Source organism: Neovison vison, chromosome 3, assembly GCF_020171115.1.
Source record: "Neovison vison isolate M4711 chromosome 3, ASM_NN_V1, whole genome shotgun sequence".
In the NCBI taxonomy this organism is placed as follows: domain Eukaryota; kingdom Metazoa; phylum Chordata; class Mammalia; order Carnivora; family Mustelidae; genus Neogale; species Neogale vison.
In genome coordinates this window covers 163,650,197-163,671,998 of record NC_058093.1, presented here as the reverse complement: position 1 = coordinate 163,671,998, position 21,802 = coordinate 163,650,197, and the positions used below count along the sequence as shown (strand labels likewise).

General features: G+C 33.0%; 1 protein-coding gene across 3 annotated transcripts in view; it reads right to left on the bottom strand.

Moving 5' to 3' along the window:
• The window catches only part of TRAPPC8 (trafficking protein particle complex subunit 8), a 76,253-nt gene that overhangs the window by 44,634 nt on the left and 9,817 nt on the right, over positions 1-21,802 (bottom strand). For 2 of the 3 annotated variants that reach the window (XM_044243215.1, XM_044243217.1), the window contains exons 3-11: positions 17,817-17,906; positions 16,796-16,970; positions 14,273-14,426; positions 11,878-11,971; positions 11,011-11,270; positions 10,545-10,660; positions 9,680-9,830; positions 5,560-5,660; positions 4,202-4,307 (exon numbers count right to left, since the gene is read on the bottom strand). In XM_044243215.1, coding sequence (XP_044099150.1) covers positions 4,202-4,307; positions 5,560-5,660; positions 9,680-9,830; positions 10,545-10,660; positions 11,011-11,270; positions 11,878-11,971; positions 14,273-14,426; positions 16,796-16,970; positions 17,817-17,906 — 1,247 coding nt within the window. The remainder of the gene's footprint in view (positions 1-4,201; positions 4,308-5,559; positions 5,661-9,679; positions 9,831-10,544; positions 10,661-11,010; positions 11,271-11,877; positions 11,972-14,272; positions 14,427-16,795; positions 16,971-17,816; positions 17,907-21,802) is intronic. The other variant, XM_044243216.1, reaches the window with a different exon arrangement.

Genomic DNA, 21,802 nt, shown 5'->3' with positions numbered 1-21,802 from the left:
TTCAACAAACATGTAAATTATACACCATGTGCCAAGGACAGTGTTAGGCACTGAGGATAAATATGCAGAAGACAACACAATTTCCTACACTCAAGAACTTAAATATAATTTCCAGTATGTGACAAGTCAGGTCTTACAGCATTATAAGAGAGAGGAAGATAGACACTTAGGATAATCTGGGGTATTGCAGATGACTATCAGAAGGACATGACTGATATAAGGACTAGTAGACAAGGGAACAAAGAGGAAAAGGTCCCCAGTCCAGAAGGACATTACAGACATGAACCAAGACAGCACGAGAAGGATTTAAAGAAGCGAGGGGGTGGAAAGGGAAGTAAATTATTTGGAGATACAGAAAGAAAACATGTTTTAAGAAATTAAAAGAAAAACCTGGATTACTGACAGAAGACTGTAGGCACATCTCGGTTTCTGCCTTGGCAGATGAGAAACTAGCTGGTTATAATTTTAAGATATGATCAACAAGATAAGCAAGTTTATGACTTTAGTATAGGTATGTTGTGAAGTTGCTTTGGAAGCACCCAAATAATTAAGTCTAAAAGGCAGCTGGCATTACAAATCTAAGTTTTCAAAGAGAAGTCAGTGTTGGAGACAGATTTAAGAGTGAAAATCATCCCTAAGAAATGATCACCCAAAAAATGTATAGAGTAAAAAGTATAGTGATCCAAGGATTAAAACCATAGAGTGTATTAACATTTAAAAGGCAAACAAAGGAAGTATTTGATTTTGTTTTTGTTTTTTTCCTCAGGTATTCATCTAAAAAATCTGTCTTTAGCCACACTTATTAAAAAAATCACTACCATTCTTTATAGGCCCAGAGTTGACACAATTTAGTAATATCTGCTATGGTGTACATATACAATGGAATATTACTTGCCATCAAAAAGAATGAAGTCTTGTCATTTGCACAAACAAGAATGAAAACTAGAGTGTATTATGCTAAACAAAGTCAGTCAGTCAGAAAAAGACAAATATCATATGATCTCACCCATATGTGGAACTTAAGAAACAAAACATATGACATAGAGGAAGGGAAGGAAAAATAAGATTAAAAACAGAGAAGGAGGCAAACCAGAAAAGACTCTTTTAACTATTGAGAACAAACTGAGGGTTGCTGGTAGGGAGATGGACTTAATGAGTGATGGGCATTAAGGAGGGCACTTGCTGGGATGAGCACTGCGTGTTGTAAGTGATGAAGAAGACGACGGAGAAGGAGGAGGTGGTGTCTCTTCTGGAACTTTCCATCTACACACAGTCTTTGGGGCACTCGAATGGCTGAGTCAGTTAAGAGTCTGACTTTTGATTTTAGCTCATGTCATGATCTTAGGGTTGTGAGATGGAGTTGTGAGATCAGGCCCCATGTCAGGCTCCACACTCAGTGGAGAGTCTGCCTGAGATTCTCTCATTCCCTCTCTCTATGCCCCTCCCCCCTTGCTCTCTCTAAAATAAATAAATCTTTTTAAAAATTTTGAAAACACACTTTTGCCCTTGTTTAATATTGGTGTATTACCTACCAAATTTTATCTATTAGATGCTTTTACTACCAATCAGATTCAAAATAGGAAGAGAGTAAGTTAGATACTATAGAAGTAGCTTTGAAATTTAGCCCTAGTCAACAATCCCTCCCCTTAACTAGACCTTTGAGCTAACAAGGTCAGAAACATCTCCCTAAACCACCTGGCATGCTGACATCAGATGTTTATTCTTTGAGATTAAAGCAAATGTGCAAATACTGTAGGCCAGTTTGGAGATGGGGTAGAAAAGTAATACATTACATACCTATTAGTGATGCAAAATAATAAAAATAATATCTGCTGTAAATTTTCATAGTAACTATAAATGGATTGCTTTTTCCTCTTCTAAAATATTCATAACAAAGGTTATTTTAAATGCTTAAGATGATGATTTACAAATTCATACTGATGAAACTAAGATTAAAAAATTCCTTAGTAATTACTCACTTTAAGTATCAATTTACTATTACAATGACGCACATACATGTTGCTTTAAATATTATTATATGTAAGAAAATAATTTCATTTACAACTGCACTAGGAATAAACTTAACCAAGGAGGTGGCAGAGCTGTACTCTGAAAACTATAAAGTGCTGATAAAAGATATTGAAGATGAAACAAATAAATGGAAAGATAGTCCATGATCATGTACTGGAAGAATTACTATTATTAAAACTACCATACTTCCAAAGCAATCTACAGATTCAACACAATCCCTACCAAAATACCAACTGCATTTTTCACAGAAATAGGGCAAACAATACTAAAACTTATATGGAACCACAAAAGTCCCCAATGCAATCTTGAAAAAAAAGAACAAAGTTAGAGATATCACAATTTCAGATTATAAAACACACTACAAAGTTGTAAAAATCAAAACAGCATGGGACTGGCAAGAAATGAGTCACTCTGACCAATGGAACACAGTAGATAGTCCAAAAGGAAATTCATCCTTATATGATCAATCCATCTATGACAAAAGAAGCAAGAATATACAACAGGGAAAAAAGCCTCTTCAAAAAAAAAAAAAAAAAAAAGCCTCTTCAATGAATGGTGCTTGGAAAACTACATGCAGAAAAATGAAACTGGACCACTTTCTTACATCATACACAAAAATAAGCTCAAAATAAAGACCTACATATAAAGACCTGACATCATAAAAATCCTAAAAGATAATACAATAATTTCTCTGACATTGACTGTTAACAACATTTTTCTAGATGTCTCTTAAGGAAAGGGAAACAAAAGCAAGAATAAACTACTAGGACTAAATAAAAATAAAAAGCCTTTGCACGTTGAAAGAAACCATCAAAACAAAAAAGGCAACCTACTGACTGGGAGAAGATTATTTGCAAATGATACACCCAAAAAAGGATTAATAACCAAAATACATAAAGAACTTAACACCAAAACATAAATAATCCCATTAAAAAGTGGGTAAAGGACCTATATAGATATTTTCCAGAGAAGACACACAGACGGCCAACAAACTCATGAAAAGATGCTCAACATCACCCATCATCTGGGAAATGCAAATCAAAACTACAATGAGATTATCAACTTAGACCTGTCAGAACGGCTAAAATAAGAAAGAAATAACAAATATTGGCAAGTATGTGAAGAAAAAGGAATCCTCATGCCCTGCTGGGAATTCAAATTGTTAAATGGCCACTGTTGAAAATAGTATGGAAGTTCCTCTAAAAAACTAACTGTAAGTACCATATGATCCAGTAACTCCACTAGTGGGTATTTACCCAAAGAAAATTAAACCACTGATTTAAAAAATTATATGGACCCTTATGTTTATTGCAGCATTATTTATAATAGCCAAAATATGGAAGCAACCCAAGTGTCCACTGATAGACAAATGGATAAAGAAGATGTGGTTTATATATCTATATACAATAGAACATTCACAGCCATAAAAAAGAATGAACTCTTGCGATTTGCAACAACATACAGATGGTCCTAGGTGGTATTATACTAAGTGAAACAAGTCAGACCGAGAAAGACAAATACCATATGACTTCATTCATATGTGGAAACTTAAAAACAAATGAATAATAAAAAGAAGAATCAGACCTATAAATACAGAGAACAAACTTAAGTTGCCAGAGGGAAGAGAATAGGGAAATGGGCAAAAGGAGTGAAGGAGTGTGGGAGATAGAGGTCCCCAGTTACGGAATGAATAAGTCACAGGGATAAAAGGGAGCATAAGGAATATACTCAATGATCCTGTAATAGTGCTGTATGTGAAAGATGGTTAACTATACCTGTGGGGAGCAGAACCTAATGTACACAGAAGTTGAATCACTATGTTGCACACCTGAAACTAATTTAACACCGCATGTCAGCTACACTCAAAGTAAAAGGTTAAAAACCAAAAAAGAACTTAAGTAGATCAATATTGCTATACATAAGTCAAAATCTAATTCATAAAAGATGTACATGTTTGTAGTTAATAATAATGTAGACTTAAAATAGAGAAATAAATTCATAAAATATTTCTAAAATACATTTAAAATTAATTCAACAAATAAGTAGCCATATTATAAATTTCTAAAAAGAAATTGCCTTCTACTTCCATGTTTTGCATATGCTTAAAAAAAAAGACATTTTTTGAAATTAATGAAACATTACTAAAGTAAATACTACACATTTTCAGTACCTCACTAGTCAACCGTATTAGGAGAGCTGCAGCCTCTGAATATTTGCTTTGGCTTTTTAAGATTTCAGCACTAAGCAATACACATCTCTCAGCCAATACCATATTCCTAAAGACAAAAAAGACAAGAAAAATATAATTAGCATTACAGTAAAACCTTAATACATCACAGTAACCATGTGTTCTCACAGAGGGCTCTATCTGCTGCCAGAATCTCCAAATACATTCTAGAATAGACTGCAAGGTTTAAGAGGTGGGATCCAAAACTGGCTCCACCACTTATTAGCTGCAGCCCCAAGGCAAGTTAAACTCTTTTTTAAGTTTCATTCTCCTAACCTGTAAATGAAGACGGTAATAGTACCCACCATTTCACAGATTTGTTATGAAAATTCAGTAAGTGTGTAAATTATTTTGGCCTAGCAGCAAGTGGTGGTCACTCAAAAAATGTTAATGATTATTAGTACTGTGTTATAAACACACTGCTATTACTATTATCTCTATTCCTTAATATTATAAGAGACAGAATTACCTCTGTCTTCCAACCCACCCATTCTACATAGAACAGTCAGAAAAATCTTTCTGAAAAATAACTTTTATTATGTCAAAGGATCTACACAATACTTAAGAATTCTCCATTTGCTTCTACATAAATAACTACAGCTTAGCAATAACAGTAATAAATGAGAATGAGGGTTCCACATACCGATACCTCCCAAAACACTATTTCACATGCACCCTGTACCCTAGCCAGGGCTCCATTCCCTTTCACCAGTGATGATGCATCCAAAACATTATTTCTGCCAATCACAATTCCTGAAATGTCTTCATGACTGTCAAATCCCAACCACCTTTCTTTCAGATCCATTCCTCAAAAATCCTATGAAACCTCCTCTGACCATTTTCTGGATCAGTCTCCTCAGAGGTGGTGAGTTCTAACTCCTATGGAGTTCCGACAGAGCTCATTATGTGTATAAAACACTTTTCATTTTTTTCCCTGGACTATTTAACTCTTTGTGTTCTACCTATTTAACCAAAAAAGTTCAAAATGGCTAACCCTTGGCTTAACAATAATTTAGGTTAGAAATGTCCACACAAAAAGATCACCCTCACTATACCATATAATCTCAGAATTACACATAACAAATTCCTAACCACAAACCCAAACAAAATAGAAAGAGAAAGGACGTAATAAAACACTAGTTTTAAAAATCACCTCATCTTGTCTCTAACTGTATTAACTTGATTCAGGAGCTTGTTTAAATTTAAAGCATGAAAAACAAAAAATCCATTTATACCTAGGAACAATATGAGTGTTAAGTTTACCTCTAAATGGATAGAACATAAACATTCTAGTCACCTACTTGCAGATATCCCTATATGTCTGGATTGCTGTGTCCATGTAATGCGCAGGATATGGCCTAGGTGCTCCTGGCTGAAGAAAAGCTGACACTGCTGCCATTTCCTAAAGAAAAAGACATTATTTATACTACTTCAAAAAGAAATATTCTTAGAGTTAAGCATTTGGAAGCCTACAAATTGTGGACTGAAGTTTGCTGATGCTTTTTATATATGCATACATATAAATTTCATGGATTAATGCAAACTTGAAAAATGTATTTATATACTTTTAGTTTTTAAATTATTTAGTCAAATACCAAAGTCTGTCCTTCAGTATTTACATAAGATTTTTCAAGAAGACCTGATAAACATTTTGAGTTACGGTATATACAACTAGCAATCCACCTAGCTTAAGATTCTGCCACCACCGTCTCCCTGTTCTTCTCTATCCCTCAATGAGTAAACAGACTGATAGAGACAAGGCAAAGTACATCTTTTCTTAATCACTAGCATCAGAACATGACAGCAGAGTTCACAACTTGCACTTTATGTATTCTAGCTACTTACACACTATTTTACATCCTATACCATACAAAAGGCACAAAAACCTATTTCTTAGATCTATATTACTGCTAATTTTCTAGGTCTTTTTACTTGGCTTCTAAAAGCCATTCTATTGTCGATGTCTATGCTTTTAGTTAATAATGCAAATAATATACAATGATGCTAACAAATTTAGAAGTTAAGACTCAAATACAGGGTTTGGGCCTTCTTGGTAAAACATACTACTATGTCCTCTTATAGACCAAGCTTTAAAAAAATTTTAACTAGAAAAAAAGAACCTTTCGTAAATTGGGAGGGGTGGACTTAATGCCGATCCACTTTTAGAATGAATAAATGTATTTGTCTGCAACATTTTTAAAAGAGAAATAAATCAGATAATTATCTAAAAATTGGGAGAATGATTAAAACCTTTAACCTGACAAGCTATAGGTTCCATGATAATATAAACTGCATCTGTTCCAGAATGCATTTCTATCCTTGGTGTCCAACAGTATTTGCTCCAAAATTTAATGAATTAGCTGAATGAAAATATAGTATATCCATGTGACAAAATATACTACAGCCCTTAGCATGTTTTAACTATATTTTAACATACATAATGAATATACAAATGCTTCTATATTATACAAAAAAGCAAATACATATTGAATATTTGGCAAAATAATATATTGTACAGAAACAAATATTTACTATATACAAACTATATATATTACATATTAATACATGAATGAAAGGGTACTGAGAATATATGGTAAAATACTATATTGTACAGAAACACGTATTTGCTATATACTAATTACATGTATCATAAAGCAATACATTAATAAAAAGATACTAAGAAAAAAATCCTGTAAGAAAAATATATCCCCAAATTCTACATTATTTTCTAATTTATTACTGCAAGAAATATTAAATCAATATACATTCAAACAAAACTGACATAATTTCTACAGATCTGGTGAAAACATTCAAAATGATCACCCCAAGTTACCCTATGATGTTCAATAATCCATTAAACCATTAAATCATGTCTTACAGTCTTTGATATGGATTAATACTTTTTACAAAGATTTTCATCAAGGAGTGATCTACTTACCCTTCAGTTAGGTAAAGTAGTTATGAAAGATTAAATACAAAAATATATATTTTTTTAAGAACTCTTATTACTGGGGTTAAAAAAAAAAGAGAACTCCTATTACTGGGGAACCTGGGTGGCTCAGTTGGATAAGTCTGACTCTTGATTTTGGCTCAGGTCATGATCTCAGGGTTGTAAGATCAAGCTCTGCACTGGCATTGAAGCCTGTTTAAGATGCTCTCTCCCCCACTCTCCCCCCCCCAACTTGCATATGTATGCATGCTCTTCCTCTTAAAAAAAAAAAAAAAATCCTATTACTGGTTTTGCTATGATATATATTTTAACTTAAAATCATCATAACTAAATATCTTCAATTTTTAGCTAAAGAGGCAGGCAGTACGGTGAAAGAACAAGCCCTGAGCTCAGCTGTTGCACAGGCAGGAGCTCTTTCCATCTGTATGTTAAAAAAACAAAACAGAAAACAACTGCCTATACTTTGGCATACTCGGACCCCTTCTCCAGAGTACACCCAGTGTACCTGCACAGTTCTTGGCTCAAAGCAGCTGCACTTCTGTCCATGTCTACTTTACAGCATGTCCACTGGTTAGGAGCTACTATCCTCCATCTCTACTTCCAGCCAGTATTTACATGTTGGTTTTGTGTATGTTTTTTATTCCCTGAGGTAACTTCTAGCCATGCTGGAGTAGCCTCACTACATTACTTGGATCTCACAAGGTACAAACACACTTTATGCTTTTGTTTGTAGTCTGGTTTCAAAGATACGTACATGTCTTTTGTTTGTAGTCTGGTTTCAAAGATACATACATGTCTTAAGAACTGTCCCAACCCTAATTTTCTCCAAAGTCTTTTGTTTTTAGGGCAGTTTTTATAGACTACAAGAATTTTCAGGTATTCCTATATTATGTTATAGGAGATATGACTTTATTTTCCAGTACAAAACTATCTTCTCTCATATATTTACTACTAATACCTCTACCTAAATGATTTAAATATGATATTTATCAGATTGCAGATAAAAATGAAAAAGCTTATATACCATAAAATCACAAAAATCTTTTGCCATACCTTTATAAGATTCTACCTCTATACATTCAATTAGCAGGTACATAAAGTACAAGTTAAAAATTCATACCTGAATTATGAAATAACATTAAGTATTTATGATTTTATATCCATATAGTCATTATTTTACACTATCATATTTAGACTATAATGAAAGATTACAGAATGTCTAGCCAAGGACAATTCATGTAAGTTTTCAAGTACTTCAACTCATAAAAGATTCAGCTCCTAAACAAGGTTTTCAAAAGTTAGCAGGCGTTTTTCACTAAAAATAGTACAGAAATAAAAAAACAGTTTTGCTATTTCAGTTTCACATTGTTATTTTAGTTTTATATACATATATTAAAGCAAATGCAAAATAAATGGCAATTATTAAACAAATGTCTAATTTCCAGTGAAATATTTACTCTTATACATTTTTGTTCTTCACATTTTTGTTTACAAACATATTTTTAAAGTGATTATGTAGAAAGGAACAGTGTTAATTTTACTCTTTTCTACACAGAGAAAGCAGATTATGGATACATGTATGACTTTTAAAGAACTTAAAATGTAAGGCATACAAGTAAAGAATATTTTTTCTGGGGGGCACCTGGGTAGCTCAGTCCAGCTCTCAATATCGGCTCAGGTCATGATCTCAGGATCATGAGATGGTGTCCCACATGGGGCTCCCTCTGGGCATGGAACCTGCTTAAGATTCTCTTTCACTCCTCTCTCTACCCCTCCCCCCAACTCATTTTTGCTCTCTCCAAAAAAAAAAAAAAAATTTTTTAAAAAAAAGCCTTTCTGACACACAAAGGTTTACATATCAACTATAAAAACTAACATAGTTGTTGCTTAAAGCCCTTTATTTACAAAGCAGTGTGCTAAGCACAGCACAAGCCTTATACCAAATCTAACCCTATGCCATCAGGATTCACATTTAACAAGCAAAAAACCTGAGGCTTAGAGATGTTCAATATTTACCTCAGATGATAGTCTGTCTCACACCAAAGTACATATTCTTAACTGATATATAGTCATATATATGAAAATATATAAAAAACTGATATATAGTCATATATATGAAAAAGAAATTAAGCAATTTTGAAGTATTTTTCAATAGGCCTAAAAACATCTGCTAAAAATAAGCTACACTCAACATAATAACTGAAATTCAAATTAAATTTTGCATACACAAAATTGGAAGGTACTAACTTGTGAAAGCTAAGACATCAATTCTCATATATAACATATTTTAATATACTAGTTTGAGGAAAATCCACCAATTCAGCATAAACTAATTCAAAATCTATAATGCATTACATCCTCTTTGAGTACAACTTCATCCCTAGGTATTTTGCTTGCCATTTCATAAATAGAAACTTCTAAATCATTTATGATAACAGAAGTAAGAAATTATACTATTACAGAATACCAACCAAGGCACCAGCTGCATAAAGCATTGCTTGATCATTAAGAAAATCTTTCTTTGCAGTATGATAGCAACTATAAGCCAAATCATAATGCTGCACCAAAAAGCATAAGTCAGCCATTTTTCGGATCTGAAGCTCTGGTGCTTCTGGTGGATACCTGTAAATATAAAATAAGTTAAAAAAGTATTTTATATTTTATGACCCCTAAACCATTAAATACTATAAAATGTCTAACAAGCTGTTCAACTGTCTAAAACATTACGAAACTTATATGGTCTTACAAGAATTCAATCTCCAACAAGAGACTATTATTTCTGAGATATTTGGAAATAATTATATTTATATAATTTATATATAGAACTGAGAAGTTCTCAACAGCAGGTAAGCATTTTCTCCATGGTCAAATTATGAAGTAAATGGTTAAGTCTAAGTGACTAACTTTATCTATAACCATGAAAAACATAAAAATCCAATATGAATTATATTCTCCTTAAACAAGATTTTATATTAATGAAAACTGTCTAAATGTATGCCTCATTTAGAGGCATGACTCAGAATCGCTAGACCATAATATTTTAATTTAGATGAGTTATTAATGAATACCTAATCTAACTCCATCTTTTTACAAATAGGAAAAGAAACCCTAAGCAAGGGACTTTCCCAGTTCTTTTTTATTTTTAGATATCTAATTACCTAATGGTTTAAAAAGAAACTTTTAATGCAATTAACATATAGTCACTGGTCTTATCTACCTAAGTTTTAACCAATATGAAATTAAAAAACTAAAAAGATAATCCTTTTTTGCCAGACATCACAGAGTCAAACACCAGTCAGTTAAATCCAGGAAAAACAAAAACAATATTTTACTCACAGCAGTCCAGATGTATTTTTCAGTTCGTTAATGCTTTTTTCTGGAACTTTACTGCCACTAAACCATTTTTTAGTTGCAGAAAATAGAGATCGACTTAAACCTTTTCTTGATATTAGCTACCAAAAAAGATTGTTACAAATGTGAAAATTAGTATTTTATTTTTATATACAAAAGAATTCTAAATAATTAAAAATCTTTAAAAGTGAGCAAATATTCCTTTTAGTAACACTGATTTAAAGAAAATTGTTCAATAAGCTAGCAAAATCCCTAGTGTAAATGAGTAAGTATCTTCCAGAATTTAACAGTATTTCATCACTAATAGTGACACCAATAAATCCTAATACTAGTCTACATTTAATTTAAAAAAAAAATTAAATATTTTTGAATAACTTATACTATGTTCCCAAGTTTACTCTTCTCTGAAATTTAAAAAAAAAAAAAACTAATCCAAACAATTAAAGCTTACCTGATCATTTAATTGCCGAATTGTTTTTTCTATATGTGGCAAAAGGCCCCGAAATGTGAACTCTTGTATAAACTGTCGAATTCTATCATGATCAGTAAGAGTTAAACATGCACCATGAATAATTCCAGTATTTGCTTTCTTTGTTTCATGTAATGATGAAGCAAATTTTACATGATCTGGGCCATCCATGCTGTTAGAAGGGTCACTGGACGAGTCCAACTGAAGTGGGTGAGCTCTAAAGTTATTTGGTAAGCCATCTACTGAAAAACAGATCTTTCTTTTACTCTCAGAAGCAACAAAAAATTGTGATATCACTACCATACTGCTAAAGAAAAAAAGAACAATGTTGGAAGCCTTTATCTTTCTGTATATAAGTTTAAAATACATTAACATTTTCCCTCCTAAAATTACAGGAGTTGAATTAACACTGGTTACAGATAATAGAAATTTAAAGATTCATGTAAATTAAAGAAAAATAGTGTTAAAATAATACACTTTAAATAACACAGCTAATAAGAAAAATTTTTAACAAAAGAAATTTCAGAGATATCACTATCAAAACTGTAATTTAAAATACAAAAATAAAGCTCTCAAGATCATGTCAACTTTGGGAATAATTAATGCTGCACATAATATCTTCTCCCTTGCTTTCTACAAACTGTTTAAAAGAAATACATTACTCTTATAAATTTTTAAAAGTCAAAAAAAAGTCAAATGATTCAAAAAATTCTTCAAAGAAAAACTAATCTCCCATTTTCTTTTTTTAATTATGAAAATTTCCCCCATCTTTTATCTGTAAGGATGAGCATGCTTTGAGAACAGTGCATATTTTCAATCAAAAGAGAAACTTAGAGAAAGTAGCAAGACCTTTGACTTCGTTATCTAATCCATCCAATGAAAGCAAGTTACTATCAGAATTCTTATTTGAAGTTATAGTACAAGGGCCATCTTCATATGATTCCTATCAAAATAAAATAAAAAAGCATTAGCAGTTATAATTTATTAATCATGTTTAAGATACTACCAAATCCATCCACAATTTCTGCTATCAGCCTTATCAGTTTTAGCAAGACACCTTGTTTTCAGTCCTCCAAATTCTTAACTTCTTCCATATATCTTATCATTCCAGTCCACACCTCCTGTATTCCTAACTTCCCTATCACATTCAATCTACTACCCAAATTCTTCTGAATCCAAATGATCTGTTTTCCTGTTTATATATGGTAAGCACATGCCTAAATGAGTACCTGTAGAAGTGTCTGAAATAAGAAAATAAATGCAAAGAGAGATGGACTACTAGTCAGGAAGGGGTAAATAAGAGGGATGGTGTGGAATCTCCTGGGTCATGGATTCGGTATTAACAGGCTGGAGTAAATTCTGAATCCACCATAGGGTAAAAATACCAATATGAAGTTTATTTGTACAAAGGCGCTGGTTTCTCAGTCAACAAAAAAACTTAAAATAAAAATACCCAGATGACCAAAAAGCAAACAAACAAACAAACCAGACTACTCTATGAGAGTAGTAAATCTGAGGCATTGTTCCACGTGTCTTACTTTCAGGGAAATAAGTAAGCTGAAACTTAACAAGATAAAAGTAATCGGGACAATGGGACGCCTGGGTGGCGCAGTTGGTTGAACGACTGCCTGCGGCTCAGGGCGTGATCCTGGAGTCCCGGGATCGAGTCCCACATCAGGCTCCCAGCTCCATGGGGAGTCTGCTTTGCTCTCTGACCGTCTCCTCGCTCATGCTCTCTCTCACTGTCTCTCTCTCTCAAATAAATAAAATAAAAATCTTTAAAATAAAAAAAAAAAAAAGTAATCAGGACGAGCATTCAAGAAAGTTAAAAAAAAAAAAATTAGGTATAGTTAGCCTGGAAAAAAGATACAAGGGAACATGAGAACTTTATCTATCCTATTTTGAAAAGCTGACTAAATGAAAAATCGGTCCCAAAGGACCAATGAATAAAAGCAAAGGGAGACGGTATTTGGTTGATCCTCCAGCTGGTGAGACATGGAACAGGTCACTTGAGAAAAGAGTGAGTACTGGATAAGGTTGTTCACAGGTAAGGATTAAATTAGGGGATTAGATTTGATGAGCTTTAAAACTATCCTCCAATCCCGGGCTTCGCTATAGAATTTCTGATACCTCTGCCTTCTGTTAAAAGTTCTCAAATTGGACAATCTGACTTGTGCTTCCCTTCCTTAGGATGACTGGACTCTAAATTCCTATTTTATTTATTGTTCCCATTCTGTGTGTGCCCGGAAAGACCGTATTTTAAAATAAAACTCCTCCATATTCAATTTGTTCTTTTTTTCCTCACTTTTCCCCATCATTACCTTAAAGTAACTATCAGTACAGCACTATATCTGGATCAAAAATTTCATATGTAGGATAGAAAAATAAGGGAAATAAATAGATTAAACAATATTTATATTAGGACATCAAAAATTAATCTATAATTGATATTTTTAAAATATCAAAGAATACACACATAATTTAAATATACAAAATACAAATAAATTTTCCATTTCTTTACAAAATCCCCCTTCCACACAGAAAATCGTGAACTCTTGATTATCTTGAACGAAGCATAGGAAATCGGTCTCTGACTACTACCAGGAGGCATACAATTCTATCTAAAAGTTTGACAAATCATGAAACCTTATACCTACCCACTTCAACCAACAGATGATGAACATTAGTCTAGAATTCTAGATTAAGAAAGGAGCAAATTAGGAAGAAATAACACTTCCTGAAAATTCAGAAGGAAAGGAAATCAAAGGAAAGTTAGGGAAAAAAGCCCACCCACCTAAAAAGTATGAGCTCCAAAAGGTGGCCATAAGAACAGCAAGTTGAAAATGAAGGAGGGCAACCCCAGAGCATGTGGATAATAAAGAATTGACTGTAAGCATTCATAAGGAATTAAACGTGCAAGTAAAAAATTCTATTCTCTACAGTAGTCTAGCCAATCTAATTCAATTCTTATGTAATTCACTTTTCACCTTTTAATAAAAGATCAACACTGATATTATATACCTGAAAAGAGTACACATGAGGGATTATGTGTTAGTTAAAACACTATTAAACCACTGAATTAAGAGCTCACATGCTGATGGATCAGAACTAGCCACATTCCACAAAATAAATATTAACAATTCTAGTTAAATGAAGACATAAAAAAATTCTATAGTGATATCAATATGCCATAAAACTGGAATACAGCTTTTGTGTTTGCTTCATTGTTGTTTTTTACATATACCTGGTTTTGAATACTATTTTTCTGGAGATACTGACTCCAAGGATCTGGTATCTGTTCATCTGATGCTCGATTAGATGTTCGAGAATTAATTTTAAGTAAATAGCAACCCTGAGTTCCATATTTCTGTTTCATTTCTTCATAAATTGATTCAGCCCTAAAGTAAACAATGGAAAAAAGGTTTGTAGTAAATGGAGAGCATACCTTAGGCAATAATAAAGTAATGTTAAAATCATCCCCAAAAAAGGCAGAACAGAAAATAGAGATAAAATAGTAAAAATATTAAAACAAAGTTCATGATCCTAACTGAAATTTAGCTAGCTTAGATAACCTTAAAACAGTTACCAAATTGTGCTTCATGGAATAAAATTTTGCAAGATACTCCTACATTATTCAAAGAGAGGGTTCTGGTAGTCAAACTAGTTAGAGAACCACAGTAAACAAAGCCAGGAGACCACACCCAAGCCTCCTGTTCACAAATAATATGCGCTGTGAATTTCCCAAAAATGGCTTCAAATATCTAGATCAGGAACTCTTTCAACTCTGAGAACCAGGCTTTGGGAAGTATACTTTTGGAAATTGCATCTTAGATAACAGACATTTATCGAAAAAACTAAGTGCTAAACAGAAAAGTATAGCACCCCAAAAGTTCAAAAACATCTTTCACTGCCATAGTTTACCCTTCCCCTACTTGTCTTCAAAGGGACACAGTTTGAAGGAATAAAGGAGAAAAAGCTGAAGATTTTTTTATTCCATAGGTTTTATTCCATAAAATCCACCTTTTCTTCTTGCAAAATTTTTAACAGCCAGTTCCATGAGTTACATCTCAGATGCAACAAAAAGCGTTTTTATTTCCGTATTTTACCTAAACTACTGAAGTTGGTAGGTAAAAAGATAATTCAAGTGATAAGACAGCCTAAGAACCACACAGCATATTCTGATGAAAAATCAAATTTTAGTGCACACAGCTAATCTAATTCAAACAGTATCTTTTTAGTCAATTAGCCATCTAGTGCAAAAAACAAACAAACAAAAAAACCCAAAACCCAGAAATTTTATATCATATTCAAATGTAGAAGATAGTACTACACAAACAGCAGGCCTGACAAACTTATTAAATCATATTCATATACTATAAAATTAAGACTGAATAAGTTATAAATTTGTATAAACAAATACACGTATATGTGTATATATGTATATATACTTAAGTACAATAAACTGCTCACTTTACCAATGATACTGCTAAACATTTGAACAACTTATCTAACACTTGAATTACTTAAATATCCTAGTTACAACTATTCAATATGAAAGATATATACCATATTCAACTGATAGAAACTAATTTTAATAGTTCAAACTATTTCTATTTATACAGGAAACTTTTTTAAAAATCCTAAATAATAATTATTCCTCAGAAAAAATTTTTGGCTATAAAGGAAAATTTAAGGGTGCCCAGCTGGTTCAGTCAGTACAGCATACAACATTTTTTTTTTAAGATTTTATTTATTTATTTGAGAGAGACAGAGAGCACAAGGAGGGGGAGCAGCTGGCAGATGGAGGAGAAAGAAGTAGGCTCTCCACTGAGCAGGGAGCCTGATGTGGGGCTTGATCCCAGGACCCTGGGATCATGACCTGAGTGTAAGGCAGAAGCTTAACTGACCAAGCCACCCAGGATCCCCAGAGCATGGACTCTTGATCTCAGGGTTGTAAGTTTAAGCCCCACACTGGGTATAGAGATAACATAAAAATAAAATATTTTTTTAAAAATGAATAAAAATAAAAAATAAAAATAAAGTAATATTTATTTAACAGATAAATGGTATGTGCTCAGAACAAGGGCAAGAAACAATTATTTGACTACATTTCCTAAATGGCATTGAGAAATCGCAATAACAGCTTGAAACAAGATTAATTTGATCTACATCTTGAATCAAGAAGTCAAAATAAACTCCAAAATAAAACTGCACCATTTTCAAGACTCATGTTTAAAGGTAAGTTTATCATTTGTTCCAAAGATAAAAGGACTGTGGCAACTCACTAATAATGATTATTAAAGGGCAAGTAAGAAAGAAATGCCTGGATGTTTTTGAGACTATGAAAATATCAAGGCTAAAAATATAAAGTGACAAGAGGGTAAAGAGTGAAAAAAGAAGTGCCTTTAAAAAACAGTCAAGAAGTGAAAAGTAAGAAAAAACTAGGAAGGAGGAAAGAAAAAAATAGGAAATTTAAAGTAAGAAATAACAGCTAAGACCTATAAAATGGCAGGCACTTTTGTACAAAGATTGTGGTTAACAGAGAAATATATATTGAAAGGGAAGTCTGGATATCCATATGAAATCTATAATAAAATGACTTAGTTGTCAAATATAACTCTGGAGTAAAAGATAGAGTTAAATATTTAATTAATAAGCTTTTACTTTCTTAGATAAAAAATACATCTACAATCTAAACAAGCCAGTCCAAACCAATGCTTAATCATTTAACAGGGAAAATTTTAAATTAAAAAAAAAAAAAGCTTACCTCTGTTCATCTCCTGCACTTACATCATGTAAAAGTACATAATATTTAAGTGTATTTGGTATAAACCACTTGGGGTAGGAATAGTCACTGTTGTGCTGAATCCGATGCTGTTCTTGTGATAACTTTGAAAACTGTTCCACAGGTTCAGCTTCACTAGATGATGCTACCAACATACCTTATAAGCCACATTAAGGTAATTACCACTTATCACTAAATGATAAATACTATCCTATTAAAATAAAACTTAAAGGAGATTTTTCAAGCTAAAAAAATCTGGTATCTTAGATTTTCACTGCAAACACAAAATAATTCCTCCAACATTACCAAGTTACTCAAGGTTTTAAATCTTAGATTTTGCTAACAGTTTTTTAGGTCATTTACATACATACATACATACATAAGAGAATCCATGAACATAAAAATAAGCAATATCAAACTATACATCAATATCCTCAACAGCTCTGCTGAATCCTGTTCCTCTCCAATCAATTATCTCATTGCAATTTCATACTCTAACCTACCTCTCAACTTCTCTCTGCAACTTCATTAAGAAAACTAAAAAGCCATAATGGTCAGAAGAGGTTAAAAGCTGTAAAACAGGTTACTAGAAAAATGGAAAACTATCCTTAAATATGAGCTTTTGTATAAGTAATTAATTTTGAGGCAACCAGCAAAAGCAGTTAACACTGACAGTTTACTTTTCCTCTTCGTAAAATGCTTAGAAACTCATTAAATGTGGAATATTTGAGCTGGAGAAAAAAGAAAAACAATAAGCAAGCCCTCAGTATTCTTACTTTGTACTAAAAAATTAATTTATTCTAACCAGTCTTGTATCTAGGATGCCATTTTTTAAAAAATTAACAAAAAAAAAATTAACAAAAACTTGAAGCATCATCAATAAAAAACTTCTCCATTCTCCATTCTCTATTATTCTCAATAATTTTGCCTTCATCGAGCTATTTCTGAGACTGATAACTTTGAAAACATTTCATTTTAAGAAAACACAAAGGTGAAAGGATACATGCTAAATAGTGGTTCAGAAATTCATGATCTGATGCTGGCATCGACTGAAGAAAGGTCTCTCTATAAGATTCAAACCATGGAGTAGTAGCTAAAACGAACAATATTATATAAAATAGTTAAAATTGCTCAATAGAAATCAATTTACGACAGTATTTTAAATCCATACTCCTAGAAGGTGTGAAAGATAACTCCCAGTGGTAAATAAGCACTTTCACTTGTACTTAAAGATACAAAACATTTTTCACCTCTTCTTTAAGATTTACATATATCTGTATTTGCAAAAATAAAACCAACTACTCCTAAACTTATACAATGATCCCAGAACCTATTTACCTATTAATCCTTTAAATATTACCTATATGAGTAAAAAGATTCTGGAACTAAAGTTTTGTGCTTCTGCCACTAGTCACGTTGTCACAAATGGCTTTCTTCATAAATAATCATTTTTCAAATCATTAAAAAATTTTAATATGAAAATTAAAAAATACTATCTTCTTCTATCTCAACAACTCCCTTGAGAACTATTTTGAGGAGACTATTTCCATTTAAGTCTCTTCAGAAAAATCAGCAAAAATCAAAATATTCTAGAGATGTTTTTAAATTTTTAAATTTTAAACTTCTCTAACACCAGACTGGAAGATTTTTTTTTAGTAAACTGTCCTCTTTTAAATTATACTTTTAACCCTTAAGTATATCAAGAAAAAAGTCATTGTCATTTATCACTGAATCTAACTGATCCTTGATATTTTATTGTATTTTTAATTTACTTTTATTTATAGAATTATGAATAAAGGCACATTAAAAAAACATTATTAGAAATTTTAGTAAAAGTTTAAACATAGCAAACTCAAATTTGTTTTCCCTGATTTAAAGACATACATGCCTCAATTACGCAATGTCCCTTGAATACAACTAACTGTTCAACGGTCATTCTTTAACTTGGAACACATCCATCTTGTAAACCCTGATTCCAGATTCAAATACATCTCTAAGTTCTAGTTTATCATTACTTCTGTTCCTTCTTGCACTTGCATCTTGAAAACTTCGATGGTTCATAATTTGCTGAAGAGAAAAAGTTCATTTTATTTGCTCCATCACTACAAAACATCTTCATTTTTAGACCTCTAAATAACAAACAGAAGATCAATAAACCCAGTGAATTTTTCACTTCTACGTCATCTAATCCCTTCCAATCCCCTTCATACACGCACCTACCTGCCTATCTGCTTCAGCATTTGTCCACGTATGAACTGTATTAATTAATTTTGTTATACAAACACCATATAGCATGAAAAAATACTGTCACATGTCCTTTAACAAAAGAGAATGGTCTAAGTTCTTGTCTCAAAATACCGTGTGAATTACTGACTAAATTACTGACTAGTTAGATGAAAATGCTGTATTTCTTTTTTGTTCTTACACATACATGGCTCACTTATTCTTGAGCTTGAGAAAAATCTGTATTAGATACTGTCATCTGAAGACTCACTGATTAGGATTTCAGTATATTTTCAAAATACTGATTAATTCCATCACTGTCACTAGAGTTTAACACTATGTTGTCCACTAAAGTCAGTAATCATTAGCCACATATGACACCTGAAATGTGGCTTTTCTGAACTAAGATGTGTTGCAGATATAAAATACACATATGATTTCAGATAGTATCAAGAGAAGAATTTTACAAGGATTACATGTTGAAGTAATATTTTGTACATACTGGGTCAAATAAAGTACATTCAAATTAATTTTACCTGTTTCTTTTCGCATTTTTTTTCTGGTTTATTTAATTTTCTTAGTAACCTCTATTTCCAACATGGAGGTTAAATCCACAACCCTGGGACTAAGAGTCCAGTGCTCTTCCACTGAGCCAGCCAGGTATCCTTCTTTTTACATACTTTATTGTATTTACAAAACATTGAAAATGACATAAGTGGCTCATATATTTCTACTGGGCAGCATTAGTCTAGAATACTGCTGTTTCACTGTATTCACCTTCTAATTTATCTATAAATGAAAAAAAGGTGTTTTCCATTGTCTATTTTCTTTCTGTTGCCAATGTGGACTAAAAATGAAAAATTCTCAACTATACTCAATGAAAGAAAAAAAAAAATGAAGACAAAGACAGATTACAAAGATGGTATGTTCCAGACTTCTTTTATATCTTCTTAAAGGAAAATACAGCATTTTGGTCAATGTGAAATTACTAAAGGATGATAAAATAACAGTGACTATTTCACCACTGCAACATCTTTCTATACAATTTCACCATTCTACTTTCTTGTAGCTTGGCGCAACTGATAAATAATTCCTAGGACGATGAAAAACAGTAAAGGAGTTCAAGATATTAGAGAAACTAGAACACTAAGTTCCTATTTTCTACTAGTCATTTTTAAAATAATTTCCACTATTTTAGAGTGCTCTTTAAGCTTTTTGCTCTTAAGTAAAAACTTAGGAGAAAATACTAAAGAATAAACGAGGCACCTGGATGCTCAGTCAGTTAAGCGTCTGCCTTCGGCTCAGGTCATGATCCTAGGATCCTGGGACTGAGCCCTCCATCGGACTCCCTGCTCAGCAGGAGCCTGTTTCTTCCTCTCCCTCTATCTGCTGCTATCCCTGCTTATGCGCGTGCTCGCTCGCTCTCTCTCTCTCTCTCTCTCTCTAATAAATAATAATTACAGGTACCTGGCTGGCTCAGTCTGTAGAGCATGGGTCTCTTGATCTCAGTGTCTAAGTTCAAGCCCCACACTGGGCCTAGAGCTTACTTTAAAAAAAAAAAAAAAAAGACAATTACTAAGTCCTAAAAAAAACAAAATGATAAGAACAAACTAAGCCCAATATTTGGCTTTGAAATGAAGAAGTGAGTAATATTTAACCGTAATCCTGTAAAGAGTAAATATTAACGAAAAATTTTGAAAACTACACTAGGAAGATGGGAAAAGAAGAAGAGGGAATAATTAAGTTAACTCTTCATCAATTACAGGGCACCTGGGTGGCTCAGGTCCTGATCCCAGGGTCTTGCAATGGAGTCCTGCATCAGGCTGCCTACTCAGCAGGGAGTCTGCTTCTCCCTTATTCTCTCTCCTTCTTTCTCTCAATCAAATAAATAAAATATTTGGAAAAAAAAAAAAAAGAACAAAAACTTCAAAAAAATCATCTATATTGAGAAATCAATAAATAAAATTTAAAACTGATTAAGCCATAGATAGCCACATACAGATATTACCTAAAAACACTAAATCAGGGACGCCTGGATGGTTCAGTCGGTTAAGCATCTGCATTCAGCTCTGGTCACGATCCCAGGGTATTGGGATCCAGTACCGACTGCTTCAGGCTCCCTGTTTGGCAGGAAGTCTGCTTCTCTCTTTGCCCGCCGCTCCCCCTGCTTGTGCTCTCTTGCTCAACTCACTCTCTCTCTCTAATAAATAAGTAAATAAGATTTTTTAAAAATCTAAAATAAAACCCAAAAACCATTAAATCAAGGGACACTTAGGTGGTTCAGTCAGTTAAGCATCCAACTCTTGATTTCGGCTCAGGTCATGCTCTCAGGGTTGTGAGATCAAGCCCTGCACTGAGGACCACACTGGGCTCTGCACTGGGTGTGGAACTTGCTTGAGATTCTCTCTCTCCCTCCCCCTCTGCCCCTTCCCATGCTCGCACTCTCTTGCTCTTTCACCCTCTCTCTAAAATAAATAAATAAATCTTAAAAACAAAACAAAACAAAAAACACTTAATACCAGAGGAACTGGTGGGGGAGGGGCACGTGGGTGGCTCAGTCAGTTAAGCATCTGCCTTTGGCTCAGGTCATGATCCCAGGGTCCTGAAACTGAGCCCCGAGTCTGGCTCTCTCTCAGTGGAGAGCAGCTCCTCCGGCTTGTGCTCTAACAAATAAATAATATCTTAAAAGAAAAAAGGAACTGGTGGGGCAGAGACTCAGGGAGCACATCACGGTTATTTCTGGTCTTTTCAGCATTTGATCTATGT